At 40.4% G+C, this 16577-nt stretch overlaps 1 protein-coding gene across 3 annotated transcripts in view; it reads right to left on the bottom strand.

Moving 5' to 3' along the window:
• Positions 1 to 2431: 2431 nt before the first annotated feature.
• The window catches only part of Adnp2 (ADNP homeobox 2), a 34983-nt gene continuing 20837 nt past the window's right edge, over positions 2432 to 16577 (bottom strand). For all 3 annotated transcript variants that reach the window (XM_010613346.3, XM_010613344.2, XM_010613345.2), the window contains exons 3-4: positions 12270 to 12359; positions 2432 to 6255 (exon numbers count right to left, since the gene is read on the bottom strand). In XM_010613346.3, the coding sequence (XP_010611648.1) occupies positions 2983 to 6255; positions 12270 to 12359 (3363 nt within the window). In that variant the 3' untranslated portion in view covers positions 2432 to 2982. The remainder of the gene's footprint in view (positions 6256 to 12269; positions 12360 to 16577) is intronic.

Raw genomic sequence — 16577 nt, forward strand, 5'->3', positions numbered from 1 at the left:
ATTAATGTTTACTTACTACTAAGCCCTTATAAACCATTAACCATTAACTTGAGCTTGTTTTTCCATTTTCAGTAATAGATTCACATATTTACATTAACAAAAACACCTATACTCTTTTTGAAGTTTGGCTGTTATCAAATTTTGATCTAAAGCACTAAAAAGTGTTAAGTAACTATAACTATCATAACATTAAAACATTTGGCCTCAAGTTGTACAAAAACAAAAATACAATCAGAAATCAGATTACCTTTGTAGCACTTGTTCTCCCCAGGGCTTTTTTCCTCTCTAAGGACCACTTGGAAGTGACATTTTTAGTGATAACTCATTGAATGTATAGTGTGCTACTAGTCTCTGGCAGGTGAAGGCCAGGAATGCTGCTCAGTCTCCTACAGTGGGGAAGATAGTCACCATAAATAACTATCTGGCCCAAAACCTCAGTAGTGTGCAGCTGAGAAAATCTACACAGCAAAGGGCAGGCAAGAATTAAACCCCATTTGGCAGTAGGCTGCCCCTTACCAGCACCTGCAAACTTGGCCTCCTCCACACTAGCACTGAGCACAGTCACAGTAGGAACAAACTTCACAACACCAATAACCCAGTTGTACATCTTCCTTGGCACTTTGGGGCTACAATCATAGAAACATCAGGAATCTCTAGTCATGTTATAGTCTTGAGTACCCAAGAGTGAGGCACTAGGAAGGCGGAAACTGAATCTTACACTATGGTATTTAGAGGTGAGACCTTTTGGGAGGTGACTAGGATTAGTTATAAAGGTAAACTTGTTGATTGAATCCTGGTGGCTTTATTGAAAGACCAGGACATGCACACACACACACACACACACACACACACACATACACACACTCCCTGTCTCAGTATGAAATGCCATGCACTACCTCAGGACTCTGCCAGCAAGAAAGCTATGTATGACCAGATCAAACCTTCAGGCCCGGACCTCCAAAACCATTAAACAAAGTAGTCCTTTTTGGTTTTTATAGTACAAGAAAAAAAGAAAGGATTAATGCAAGCAGCATCTATTTTGTGACTCTGGTGATTAACCAACCCTTTGAAGTTTGCTTATTTCTACATGACAAGTAAACCTAACCCACCCACCCCACACACACACATGCTTTTTTTGGCATTACTTGGGACAGAACCCAGAGACTGTAACACTGAACTACATTCCCAGCCTTTTTACTTTTTATTTTCAAACAGGGTCTCATTAAGTTGCCAAGTTGCCCACGCTGAGCTTGAATTTGAAATCCTCCTGCCTCAGCCTCCCAGAATGCTGAGACTACAGGCATGCAGTACCATTCCTGGCTTGCAAGTAATTCTCTTTGGAGAATAAATGTAATATACATATCTATGTTTAGATTATTCCCATGAGTCATATGAACTTTTCTTTTGTTTTTCAGACAGGGTCTTACTATGTTGCCCAGGTTGGCCTCAAACACCTGGATTTAAGTGGTTCTCTTTTTTCAGATTTCCAAGTGGCCGGGACTACAGGCATACACTACAAGCCTGGCTTATAGTAATGCTTTAATATTAAAAGAAGTAAACAATTCTATTTGCAGTGATGTAACAAATTTTAATTCAAAATAGACACTCTGAAAACAATACGTTAAAAAAAAAAAAAGGTCCAGAAAACTCTCTTGAATTTACAACAGAGTACACCAACAGTCACAGACCAGTTTCATAACTGCCTCAGAAATGCACATTACAGCAATTACATGCATGTGTTAATATTTTTTAAAGTCCATACAGCAACAATGTACTATTTCCCAGAGGCTGTCACATGCTCCAGATACTTCTACCTGAAAACAAGTTGGACAGGCTCCTCCACTGCCTTATCACCAGCAGTGGAACTCAGGATCTAAACTGGCTTCTACGTTACTGGTTCTGGTGCTTTATTTTATATCGTGTGGAAAAAATGAGGCCTGGCATCCACAGAACAGTGATACAATAGAGATTCTTCAGCAATCACACATCTCATTCACCTATACAACTAGGCCAAAGGAAAATCCATTTCCCCAGTTCTAATATGTCTACCCCTGGCAACCCCAACCATGAAGACAGAGTTCACCTTATGCCTGAAATCTGTGTTCTTTTTCAGCTAGTATCTGCACATATGGGTAGAAATTTCATTCCTGAGTATCATGGTCCTCCCCATCCACTAGTTTATAAGCAGTTCAGGCTGTAAGAGTTCTAGATGTTTTCTCAGTGTGTATTCTAAAGGCACTATAGATTCCTCGTCTTACCTTTGAATGGAGAAATGACTTGTCACTGTATCAAAAGGAAAAGTATGATGGAAACTATATCCGCTCCTGTAATGACTTTATTTATAAAACAACATGATTATGCGCTGCACACCAGACCTCTGACTCGGAATATTTTTAATAAATGAAAACATTTGGTTTCCTTTGAGTTATGGTTTAAAAAAAAAAAAGGTATCAGGACAAAACCGAAAAAGTATAAACCAAAATTATAATTTCATAAGCAAACAGCTTGCAAACAACAATCAGCAAGAGTTAATGCAGTGTGTCCTTAGGGAACCATACACATCACAGGGCTGTACTTGTATCTCTAAACATGTATGTCATTAGCTACTACCTGTAAAGCTGAGAAAGAGCAATACTTTAGTATTCAACTAATCAAGTATTCTCAAACAAGCTGAAATTTCCTAAAAATAAAAAAAATTTGTCATTTCAGTTTTTTATCATTTGATACTGACACTACTGAGAAAACAAGGCGTGCATGGAATACCAAAAGATATAATTTACATGACAGAGAAGGAATAACCCTTGCAAATCAAACTGCAGGAAACAATAAATCTGAAGAAGTATTCATTTCCTTAACAGAAGTCTTTCTGAGCACCTGAAATTCCTGTAGAGCAGCATAAAGACACTGACACTGACAACTTAACACAGAGAGGGAGAACATCTTTAAAACCTCAGTTGAAAACTATTGCCTAGCACTACAGACTTACAAGTTTTCTGGTTCATACTCAAAGTTCAATCTGTGTTTAACATTTTTAAGTTCAGACATATCAAAGCCTAGAAGTACAGAGGGCTTGTGGTTTTTTATTGCTTTCATGCAAATATATCTTCTTTTTCCAAAAAATGAAGCCACATCAATTTTCCATACCCATAAGAGTGAAGATAGTAGTTCTATTTCTTTTCTACTAGGATATGGTCTCTTATGGAAATAATCTCTAAGAAACTGCTTTTTATCCTCATATGAACGGCCTTCATATTTTTTAGGATCTAATACTAAAACCTGGAGTGCATCATCATTAACCACCAGTCCCTCTGTCCTACTTTCATTCCTTTGTCTCTTCAAAGGCACAGCACTTGTCCCTTTCTCCAAACCTGGGGCTGCCTCAGAATTTACAACAAGTGGTGATTCCTCCCCATCCCTCTGGTCTTCTGCCCCCAAATGGCCATCTGGCAGCTTTCTCTTTACAGGAAAGGTGGAATCTGGAATCACTTCCCCATTGACTAATACCAAATCACTGCTCTCAATAAAACCTGGCTGGACTTGCAGGTCTGAGCTGCTGTCCTTAGGAGCACTTCTACAACGCAGCAAATGAACAGCAATGGCCGCCAGGGTCATGTTTCCAGTGTAGACCCCACAGCAGTGGATGCACTTGAAGGCTGGAGACCTGAGCATTGTGTGGACTGTTGGCATGACATGGTGCCTCTCCTTTAGGTGTAGCTCATAGGCATCAGCTGTCACGAAGGCGCCAAAACAGAAAGGGCAGGTCAGCTTCTGTTTGCTGGGATTGTTGGGCACACTCTCTGGCTGAGGCCTCACCTTAATATACACTGGCACCAATGACTTGGAGTGGATCCCAGCAAGGATGGCCAGGTAGACCTCACGCTCCCCAAGCTTCTCCCTTGGCAATATAGTGACAAAATCAAGATGGGGGAACAGCAGGTTGCCATTAGCATCAAGGTCCAACTGGAAACCCCTGTTACTATAATCCATAGGCAGCCTCTTTTTCCCAAGGTGCTTAGCTCTACTGTGCTCCAAGAGACCCCGAATGTCGTGGAAAGTACATGGGCAGAACAAGCACCCCAGGCCATGCATGAGCAAGTGGTGCATCAGCTCCTCCTCTGAGACCAAGCACTTGCAGGAGAGGCAGCGGACAGTTTTCTCCCTCATCCACTTCAGAAAGGGTGCACAGGCTGCCAGCTTTTCAGGTTCAAGTTTCTCACTGGACTTGGACTCGCTGTGCTTGTGAGCCACTTCCATGTGAACCTGATAGACGTTGGAGGGGAACAGTTCATTGCAAACCCGGCAGAGCTTGGACTCACTATTCTTGTGAGCCACTTCCATATGAACCTGGTAGACATTAGAAGGGAAGAGCTCATTGCAAACGCGGCACGTTTTCCACTGTTTAGCCTGTTTGAGCACCTGATTTGTGTCCACCACAGGTGAGGTGGCCTGAACAAACACACTCTGGGCAGCACTCACTAGCACCTGTGGGGAGGGCAGGCTGGGCAGAGAACTAGCCATCTGCCCACCTGCACCTGATGGCAGGAGCTGGACGGGCACCTGGGGTGGGGTCATAGTTGCAACACCACCACCAGTGGGTACAGGCAAGGTCACAGACACAGGAGCCAATGTGTAGGTGGGGATCCCATTCACCTGTTTCCCAGTTGGGATGAGTTGTCTGAGAATAGAACCTGATGTGAGGAAGGTGGTGTTCTGAGATGTTCCTGCTCGTACCGGCTGACTCATAGGCAGGATGCTAGTGCTGACAGAATGACTGAGCTGTAGCACACCAGGCCTTACTGGTGGGCCCACAGGAAGGACTCCTGATGCAACAGGCTGGCTGAGCTGCAGAACACCAGAATTTACACCTTGATTCACAGGGACAACTCCTGAGGGCATCGTCTGGTTAGGAGAGAGCAGCCCAGATGGGACAACCTGGCTTGCAGGGAGAACCCTTAAGGGCACTGTCTGGCCTGGTGGGAGAACTCGAGAGGGGGCTGTCTGAGCAACAGGGAGAACCCCTGACTGAACTACCTGGCCAGTTGGGAGGACCCCAGAAGTTGCTGTCTGTCCAGGAATAACCCCAGCAGGGGTCATCTGCCCTGCAGGGAGGACCCCTGATGGGGCTGCCCGACCCACAGAAATCACACTTGGTGAGACAGCCTGCAGAACCCCAGGGGTGACAGAGGGACTGGCAGGCAAAACACCAGGCCTAACAGGTTGACTTATGGGCCCCCCAGGCTGCGTGAGGGGTAAAACTCCAGGCCGGACAGCTTGATTGATAGGGCGAACACTTGTTCCAACAGACTTATTTATAGGCCCACCTGGCTGACTCAGGGGCAGCACAGGAGGATTCACAGGCTGATTAAGTGGGAGCCTGTGAGAAAGAAAGACAGGCTGAGGAGCTGAGGGCTGCAGGGTGAGGCTGCTCTGGCACACAGGCAAAGGACTGGAGACTAGAGCCACGTGGGACTGCGCAACAGCAGATGAGGAATGGGTAAGGGTCCCAGACGAGCCTGGGGCCACCGTCACTGGCTGTACCACAGCTGAGCTCTGATTGTTCTGTGGCAAAGCGAGATGAAAGCAAGGTGGAGGGGTGGCGATGCCCGCAGCACTGGTGTTTGGAGGAATGGCCAATCGAGCCACTGGTTTTGGTGCAATATGCATTTGCTTCAAAAGTCCGGTTCTCTTAATGTGTTCCGAAATCACAGATCTAAGCTTATTCTCCAAGTCCCTGTGTATATCTGATGTCAAGATATGATACATTAGAGCATCCTGGCTACTGGCACTGGCGTTGCATTTTTTACAGTAATATCTGTCAGACGCAGGCATCTTGTCCACAGGAAGCACGTCATTTGCTTTCAGTTGCTCCCCTGTTTCCTCAGTTCGCAGCCCAAAATAGGAGTTAATTAAGTAGTGGAAATGGGCCACCAGTACATGCTTCTTCATGCTATAGTACAAAGTATTTGAAAAGTTACATTTTAAACACGTGAAACTTATCACATCGCTCCTAGAAGATTTAGTCTCACCTAAAATATTCACTGTGTAGTTCTGGACTTTCCGAACAGGGGCATGGAACATTCTGAAGTGCTTTCCCACAACCTTGGGCTGCGAGGCAAATGCACAGTTGGGACAGGGGATCACCAGCTCCTGGTCAGCTTCATCTTCATGATAACGATGTAAATGATTTTTGAGTGAAGTAAGCACTTTTGTTGAGTATTTGCAGAGACTACAACAGTATGGCTTTGTTCGGTATCTCTGTCAAAAGAAAACAAAGTCTTAGAGTAAGAAAGCTGTCAAGGCACCTTCCTGCAGTGTATGTGTGCCATGCTCCTCCTTCCTCTCATGTGCTGTACTCTGACACTTTTCACCCTTTAAGGAACAAAGTTTTCTCCAAGCCAGCACTTAGAGGAATTTTCCACAAAGGGACAGACGATGCTTTAGGCAGGTGGGCTTTGCATGCAATATCTACAGCAACTACCTAGCCTCTGCACTGCCACCATGGTGGGTACACAAGGACCTGTGACTAACACACAGTGTCTGGGCATAGCTGTGGTCCAACAAAACTTTATTTATGGATAACGACTCCAATTTCACACAATTTTTACCTATCACAAAAAGTATTTTTTGTCTTTCTTTGAACATTTAAATACCAACTGTTCTTAGATTATTGGCCATAGAAACACAGAATCTGGCCCCAAACTCAATTTTCCGATCCCTTTCAAGCTATACTCTAATATCACAAATCTTAGCATTTAGCCTTATATTTTATATTAACTGCATCAACTGAAATAAACTTATGTATTTAACTTTTCTGCAAGAGAAAGTGACCCCTCCACACACACTCATTTTTCTCAGTACAAGTCATTTTTAACCCAAATTCTAAAACTCAGAATTCATCTACAACTGATGCAGCTTGCAAATTGTGAGTCTTCTTTCCTGTTTTTAAATTTCTCCATTACTAGAAACAGGAAGAGCCAAAGAAATGGTGCTCAGTGCATGCATGTGCCCAATAAACTGATAAACAGTTTTCAAAAGAGGGTAGCCGTGCTTAAACACACATTGTGAAAAGTCCTGAAATAAGGACAGGCCCACCAACATGGCACTGATCATATGGAATTATTACTCGAGGAACATTTAGGGGCATTCAGCAAGCTCAGGAGTTAAGAACAGACATTAATGGGGCTGGGGATTTAGCTCAGTGGTGTCGCCACCTGCCTCGAAAGCACAAGGTCCTGAGTTCACTCCCTGGTACCAAAAAAAAACCAGACATTAACACAACAGCCTACAACGGAGGGTCCATCTGTTCTGTATCAGCAAAGCTTGCTGTTTGGGATGACATGGGCATCTCTAGGGTCATGAGGGTCTAGAGCATATGAACTATAAAACACCTACTCTCATTCCACAAACAAGGATGCCAAGACCTAGACAGGCTAGTACTTCACTGGATGCCCACAGTGGGCTGTGGCACGCAGCAACCTATGGTTGATTCTGATCCTCTCTATAAAGTTGTAGATATTCTCAAACACACATATGCCTACTCTTCACAATGTGGCTACCCTCTCGTACTCATGTAGTTTTCCCTCTTGGGTAAAAATCAGGAAAGTTATACACACATTTAGCACCATATAACTGTTTTCTCAAGAGTGGACAAAACCCAGGTTCTGAAATTTCTGTTAGGACCTCATCATGCAAGGTCACAATCATACACACTACTCCCAGCTCCCCTCCAGAGAATTCATTTCAATAATTTTAAGAGACATATTTTTCATATTTTAACATGTCCAAAATCTAGATGTATTTTAGAACTGACAGCTTGTGGTATAATGCTGTTTAAATATTATTCTTGTTTAGTTTTTTTTCTTTTATTGGCAATGGGGATCAAACTCCAGACCTTGCACTTGCAAAGCAGGCGGCGGAACCACTGAGCTAAATCCCTGGCCTAGTATTATTCTAGTTTTATTGGTGGCTCATTAAAAATAGTTCATTTTCAACTCAATGAAATACAGTATTAAAACTTGTATATACAACAAAAATGACACTCAGAAAAACCAGTGTAAGTTCCTAACAAGTACACACTAATTATCTGCTAGTATGAATCAATTCTGGGGGAGGTAAAGTTTCTAAAATGTGATATGATAGGGATTATCTAAAAAAGGAAAGATAATAACTTTGTAGGGGAAAAGAAATGTCCAATCCTTGGAAAGACTAATAGAAGCTGGAAAAAAAACAAGTTCACAGACCACGGTGATATTTGCAAACCACCTAACATAGAACTGGTGCCTGGAACACATTTGAACTAGTGCAAATCCCAGTAGGAAAACAAATGACCCAACTTTTTCTTTTTCTTTTTTTTTAACAACAGGCAAAAGATTTGAGCACTTTAGGTGTCTGGATGCCAGACAGACACATAAAAAGCAGTTCAACATCTTTAGTTACTACCAAAATGAAAACTAAAACCAAAGTAATGCTACACATATATGAAAATGGGAAAAAGATAAGTCAATAAACACAATGATGGTGAGGATAGCAAATCCATGCAGCCATTTTGAGGAACTCTGACATAAAAAGCATGTAAGAGGTGAGGATATCTCTCAGGGGTAAAGCACTTGCCTCGCATGTGCAATACCCTGGGGGGTTAGTCTCTAGTTACACACACACACACACACACACACACACACACACACACACACAGAGTTACTAAAAATACTGCATATTATAGGACATTTTAGGAATTCTGATGAGAAAAATCAATGAAGCCTGAAATTCATGACATCAAAGATCTTCAAACAGGCCATCCTTGTTTAATGACTGAGTTCCATTCCTGAGACTAGGTAGTTAAATGGATTGGTTATTAGATGAGGAATTTTATATATATATAGTTTATACATTACAATATTTAGAACAAAGAAATGTTCGAAGAAACCTCCAACTTGATGACTTTGCTTCTATTTGCATAACTCTCACATGTGGTACTATGATATATAACAACATAAAATTATGGTACTGTATTACACAGTACAATCAGCCAAAATTACAGTACTCTATGAACAAGTTTACTGTACAAAAAGAAGACACGGAGGCTATATAAGCAAGATGTATAGGACCGCACACAAAAAAAACAAAACAAAAACATTCAAGCTAATATTTTCATCATTGAATCCTTCAAAGTCCCGTCAATATCATCATGAGAATTACGATCACAAGTAAAAGGCCAGGTAAGGGAGATGATGAAGTAGATATGGAAGAACTAGTAGGGGTCCTGGGTATAGCTTTCAAGAAGAATCCCACTGGGTATGGTGGTGTATCCCTGTGATCCCAGATCACTTAGAAGGCTGAGGCAGGAGGATCATTGAGAGTTTGAGGCCAGCCTGGGCTGCATAAAACCAAAACACCAAAAAATAAAATAAAAAAAAGAAGAATCCCATTTGTGTAATCTCTTTTGTATTTTCTTTTTTGCTTCATAAACTTCATGATAACATTGTAAAATTTCACTTATTTGCTGTTCCACTCCACTTCCATGAACCATTCAGCATTTGCGTCTATAGCCTTTAGTTCTAACATAGTTCCATTCACTTTTGAGAACACATCCACTAATCCCTTTACAGTGAGCTTCTTTGACACTTCAATTCTTTCCTCTTCCTCCTCCTCCTCCCTTTCTAAGTCTTGCTGTGCTTCTAACTCTATTAAATCTCCCATATCTAGCTCTACCTCAGCATATTCTACTAATTCTTTAATATCCTGTTGCACTTCAACCTCCAAATTAAGCATGTTAGCAAGTTCCACAGTTGCTTTGTTTATTACACTGACATGTTCATCTTTGTCAGATGCTCCAAGTTATACATGAAATGTGCTGGGCATTTTTTCCATATTCTTTGCATATACTCTTCTGTCACTCCTTCGCAAGATGATTCAGCATTCTAAATGTAGTCTAAAATGGTATATGATTTCCAGAAATCACCAAGCGTTACTTCACTGTTTTCTGTTGCTCTTGCAGCTCTGCAAAAAGTTTTGCATAAACAGTACAATTTGCATGTGAACTACAGCCCCCTCATTCATGAACTGTAGGACAGCAGTTGTGTTTTTAGGCAGACACACTACTTTTACCTCTGTCTGGGTATACTATGGTCCATCAAGATACTGGGGGTTTCCCGGAGCACTATCAAGCAGGAAGATAATTTTAAAGGAAACACCCTTTTCCAGAGAGTAAAATTCACTGAAGATATAAAGCAGTTGATGAACCAATCTTCAAATAAGGATAGCATCATCTATGCCTCAGTATTTGCTCCATAGTAAAGAGATAGTGCATGATTACTAACCTGCTTTAATGCACCTGGGTTCTCAGAGTGATAGATGAGAAAAGGCTTCAACTTGAAGCCAGTAACATTTCCTCCCAACAGTGTGCTCTGTCCTTGAAAGCCTTGAAGTTGGGACTCTGTTTTAGCTTCGTGTACGTAGGACCTTTCAGGCATTTTTTCCCCAAAAGTCCAGTTTTGTCCACATTAAAGATTTGTGCTGGACAGTAGCCACTTTTCTCTATGATTTTGCCAAATTAGTCAAGAAATTGTTCTGGGGTTTCTATCTCTGCACTTGCTACCTCACCACTAACTAACACTCTGAATCTCTGACAAAACTGCTGAAACCATCCATGACTTGTAAAATCTTCCATCGATTCTTCACCTTCATTCACATCCCTTCAGTCCTGAAGATATTGAATGCTTTGGTCTGAATTACTGAACTCAGCAGCATTCTTTTTTTATCTAGTTATCAAACCAAATCATCAATTTTTCCATGTCATGAGTGAGTTATTATATTTTAAAAACCCACTGATAATCTCACTGCCTCTTTCATTCTGTCTTTATCCTCCAGGATTGCTCAAATGGTTGATTGCACCAGATTCAAGTCCTGTGCTATTGCTTTACTTTTTTACCAGCTTCATAGTCGATTATGATCTTCATTTTCATATCAAGGTAAGAGCCTTCTTTTGTTTCTTGCTGCTTTCTCCTGGTGAATGCACGCTTTTCCATTTTGATGACATCTCGTACTAAGGGGTACACAATAAAGTACAATATAGAATAAGGTACCCAGCTCTAACAACACTACTGCTCACGAAAAAGAAGTACTATATTGTACATTGTCACACTACAGGCACCCTGGGTTGGACATCAGAAAAAACACACTGTGCACTAGTGTTGCAAATATAAAGTACTGCCCACACAGTCCTGTAGGCGGTATACGCACTGAGGAAATCTGTGGAGTTTTTGCACAAAGAATCAAATACTGATATTCCTCATTTTACCGACCTATCTGGCTAACTGTTCAGACTTACAACCTGCCACTCAAACTTATAGTCCATTTTTTTTTGTTCCATTCTGTACATCTTGTTCATAGAGCCTCAATATCTTTTTTTTGTACAGTATACCCTTGTTTAAACAGTACTGTAATTTTTGCTGACTATACTGTATAGTACTGTAGTTTTATGTTGTTATTACACACTGTAGTACTGCATTGTAAGAGCCATGCAAATAAAAAAGTGAAGCCATCAAGTTGTAGTTTTCTTTGACCATTTCTTTATTTTGAATATTGTAATGTCCATGCTATTCCTCATTCAGTGGCCAATTCATTTAACAATCTAGTCACAGAATTGTAACTCAGTCATTAAATGAGTTTATGATACAGAAGTAAAAGAAACCACCATAAAGCCACACTATCATTCATGTTCCTGCATCTTAAGCCTGAATGCAGGTCACAAGTCTGAACAGCACACTTTGGTCATTAAGTTTGAACAGTCACTAGAGGCAGGTCATTAAATGAGGAATAGCTATACAAAAACAGACTGAAGACAGAACCCAGGGCCTTCACAATGAGCTACATCCTCAGCCCTTTGTTTAATTTTTTATTTTGAGTCAGGGTCTTGCTAAATTGCTGAGGCTGAGCTTGAATTTTCAATCCTGTCTCAGCCTCCTAAAGTGCTGGGATTACAGGCTTATGCTACCACGCCTAGGAGCATCATTTTTTACTCAAAACAGTCACTAAATCAAAAGTTCAGTGGCTTTTTAGAATAAGAAGAAATAGTAGTTTCACTGTATCACTAGAACAACTCTATATGCAGAAAACTCTGAAAGCGTTAATAATCTTGGATGATCAAACCCTGAATTATGTTTTTCTCTTACCTCCCTAAATGGTTACTTTATGCCTCTTTTCCTTTCATTCACCATCAAAAACTGTGATAGTCCTCACCCCTAATGAAAATCAAGTGGAAAAATACATACCATTTTCTTTCCAGAAGGTTCCCAGAGAGAAATATCTCCCCATGATGTGTTATAAAAGTACTTCTCTCCTGGATCAAAGCCTTTAAGGTCCTTTTAAAAACAGAGGAGAAAAATAAGTATAAAAATTCAGAAAATTGAGACCGACAAATAAGAAATCTACATAGGCAAAGATATGAAAGTAAAAGAATTAGCAAATTTTGACAGAGTACCACAAAAGTTTGAGAGCTAAAGAAAAGTTGAAATGACCCATTAAAATTACAGTTTCATACGAAGTAATTAGGTGAGACCTCAAACAAGGAATTACCTACATTTTTATATAAATATTATATAAGGATTCTAAAAACTCACATAGTTTTGTGAGTACACACAAACAGCTAAGTGCCTCAAAGTAAAAATTTTAAAACCAGACACGGTGGAACATGCCTATAATTACAGCACTTGGGAGGCTGAGGCAGGATTACCACAAGTTTGAGACCAGCCTGCACTGCACAGAGCAAGACAGTCTCCAAAAAAACAAATACAAAAAAACTTTACAAAGGAATTTTTATCCTAAACAAGTCTTTTTAAAACTACCTCGGGCTGGAGATTTAAGCACAAGGTCCTGAGTTTGATTCCCATTATAAAAACAGAAAAAAAAAACTGGTGACCCGGCCAAGGATTTAACTCAGTGGTTCTGCCACCTGCTTCACAAGACTAAGGTCCTGAGTTTGATCCCCAGCACCAAAAAAATAAATATAAAACTGTATCTTGCCACTATTATTGAATACATTTGTCTTTAAAACTGAAAGTATTTTATCTTACACTCTATGTTTCACAGCAGGATCAACCAAAATCTAGAACATGCAGAGGGTTTTGTGCTCAGACACAGTTATTTTCCAATCAAAAAGTTACTTTCAGGCCGGGAATTTAGCTCAGTAGTTCCACCGCCCGCCTTGCAAATGCAAGGACCAGAGTTCCATCCCCAGTACCAAAAAAACAAAACAAAACAAAACAAAAGTTACCTTCTCCGAAAGAAAAAACACACTGTGAGGGAACTGGGCACAGCAGTATATGCTCATAATCCCACTTTACACAGGAAACTGAAGCAGAGGGATCACAGGTTTGAGGCCAGCCTGGGCAAGACCCTGTGTCAAACTTTAAAATTTTAGGGGCCAGGGATTTAGCTCAGAGGTACCATGCCTTCCTTACAAGTGCAAGGTCCTGAGTTTGATCCCCAGTAGTGGGGGAAAAAATTAAAAATTTATAGGAGTGAGTGGGGATGTAGCTCAGTGGTGAGGAACTTGTCTAGTGTGACAAGAGGCCCTAAGTTCGATCCTTAGTATAGCCAGAAAAAAAAAAAAAAAAAAAAATAAAAAAAAAAAAAAAAAAAAAAAAAAAAAAATGGAAGCGGGTAAGGGAAACCTTACCAGTGGCTGTGAAAAGATGAGCTAAAAGAGGCAGCTATTTGGGAAGCACTGTGTGAAAGAGCCTTCAAGGAACAGGGTACAATGATAGAGAGGGGAAAGAGGCACATGAACTAACAAGACTGGAAAGGTGGGGAAAGAGGGAGCAGGGACCCCATTTACTTGCAGCCGACAGGGCACCAAATGGTGGGGATAAGGGGTTGGAAGAGATGAACAAACATAAAATATTCCTCCCCTTTTTGTCCTCAACATAACTGAAGCCTCAAATGCTCACTGCTGGACTCTGGGGACCCAACCTCAGTAAGACAGATTTTAATCTCAGTTTGACAATTAAGAAAAATAATTTAGGAGAAAAAAATTACAAGCAAATATTGGCTTCCATTGGTGGTGAGTGCTATGAAAAGTCATTTCAGAAAGTGTAGGAGCATCAAGTGTGGAGCTGGAATCCAGTTGGTCCACCAACCTGAGACAGGATGGCCAACAAGACAAGGGAGGGAGGGAAGAGGAAAAGCGGGGAGGGCAGGGCAGGGGAGGTCCCATGAGAGCAAAGCAAAACATAGCAGTGCCACAAAGTTTCAAATGAAAGAGTTTCAAAGAGCAAACATCAGTTACTAAGGGAGAAGTTATGTGGGAACCAAGTTAAGATGTCTCTCTAGAAGTAACACTTTGTTCAAATGGCTTAGGATACTTTTTTTTTTTTTTTTTGAGTTGGAAAAAAAAATCTACTTTGCCTTCTACATGTCCCAAAATGTGTGGAAAGTACACATATATAAAACACTTTGCACAAACTTTTTACCTTTGTAGCATACTTCATTCATATAAAACTGCAAAGTAGGTCAAGAAGTAAGTAGGCACAATGAAGGGACAAATCATGATCTTTAAAGTACACGCAATCCCATGAAAGAGCACCAGATGGCCCATGTCACTAAGGGGAGAACCTGGGAAAGGTACAAACAAGACAGACAGATGCTCACTCAGGCCACAGGTATGATAAAAGCAGCAGGAACTACCTACATGTTTAACATATGAGCACTGAAAAGACCTATTGGAGCTGGAGGGACATATCAATGGTAGAGTACTTGCCTACCCAGTACAAGGCTCTAGGATCCACCCATAGCACCACTTTTTGAAAAAAGGCTAAGGGATGAAGACAACCAAAACACATTAATTCATGGCAAAAGTACAACAGTGCTCAAAAAAGTCTGGGGGAAAAAAATAAAAAAGGGCTAGAGATGTAGTTCATTATGAAGGCTATGGATTCAATGCCTAGGACCATGAAAAGAAAAAAGAAAGATAAAATTTCATGCTGCCTTTCCAGGAAGATCTACATTTTAGAGACCAGCTGTTAACTAAGAAATGTCTGCTAACAGTACATCAGTGATGAGACTAGACCTCAACAACCCCTACTCAGTCTCTGTTGAAAGAGTCTGGGAAAACTGCAGAAATCAGAATATGGGGTAGATACCAGGTGAATACTCAGTAACGCTAGGGTAACCAAGAGTAGAAAGGAGGTACAATAAGTATGATCTTGGGGAAAGAAGCTCCATGCGTACACACAATACACACACAGAAATTGGAGGCTAACCAACTGCCAAAATCTCTGAATGATAGCAATGTAGCATTTTAAATTCTACCTTCTAAGAAAACAATTACCTGGATTTTATAACATTACAGTTTATAGTGCTCCTTTTAGAATAATTAAATACCTTCAGTATTAAAAAAAAAAAAAAAGCAGCAGCAGCAGCAACAGCAGTCAGACAATGGTGGTATACACCTGTATCCCAGCTACTCGGGAAGCTTTAAGCAAAATGATTACAAGTTTAAGGTCAGCCTGGGCAACTAAACTAGACTTTGTCACAAAATTTAAGAAACCTATAGTTCAACAGTATAGTACTTCCCCAGGATGTGCAAGGCACTAGGTCTGATCCTCAATACTGAGAGGGAGTGGGGAGAGAGGAGGAAGGGAAGGAAAGAAGGAATAAACGAATGACTCAGTTGAGCTAGAGAATGATATTACAACAAATGCCTCTAACTATGCCAAGGCTAATACACTGCTTACATGAAATCAATTCAGAACAAAGAAAAGTCATCATGAAGGGAAGAATGAGAGAAAAGGAGTATAAGGATGATTAATGGGGGCATAAGTAAGGTCAAAATACAATAGACATAATGAACCCCCAAAAATTTGAAACTAAAGGGGAGGATGGGATACACATGTAAAACCTGCCAAAATGAAATCCATTAATTTTTATAACCAACATGCACTAATTTAAAAAGTGGAAAAGAAAATCATCTTTGCTAAAGAATTCCAAATAAAGAAAAAAGTTATTATGAGAATTTAATTAAGAAATTGGAAAGCATTTTCAGTTATCTAAAACATGAAATATAAAGCATATTTGTTCTTTATGCTGATTCCAATAGCAAAAACACCTGAAACAAGAAAAAATAAACACAAATAACAGAAAACAAACTTAAAAGAATGTTAAATAAATCTTAAAAACAATGCATAGACAAGAACCCAATACATATTAATTGTAGAGGTAATGAGTTTTATGCCTTTTCCATATTATCTTCTTATATAAGTAATGAATCTTCAAAGTAACAAAAATTTACAACAAATACTACTATAGCAGCAGAAATGAATACAGAAGGTAGAAATTAAGAAGAGCCTTACAGAAACTAAAATTACCACTTCCATAGAGAAAGCAAAAATTAACTATTTCAAAAAAGACAACACAGCCGTGTGTGGTAGCACACGCCTGTAATCCCAGCACTCGGGAGGCTGAGGCAGGAGGATCGCTGTGAGTTCAAGACCAGCTTGGGCTACATTGTGAGTTCCAGGTCAGTTTCAACTACATAGTGAGACCCTGTCTCAAAACAACCAAAAAATAAAAATAAATTAAAA

The sequence above is a fragment of the Fukomys damarensis genome, unplaced genomic scaffold, assembly GCF_012274545.1.
Source record: "Fukomys damarensis isolate Sample0158 unplaced genomic scaffold, DMR_v1.0_HiC HiC_scaffold_30, whole genome shotgun sequence".
Taxonomy (NCBI): Eukaryota; Metazoa; Chordata; class Mammalia; order Rodentia; family Bathyergidae; genus Fukomys; species Fukomys damarensis.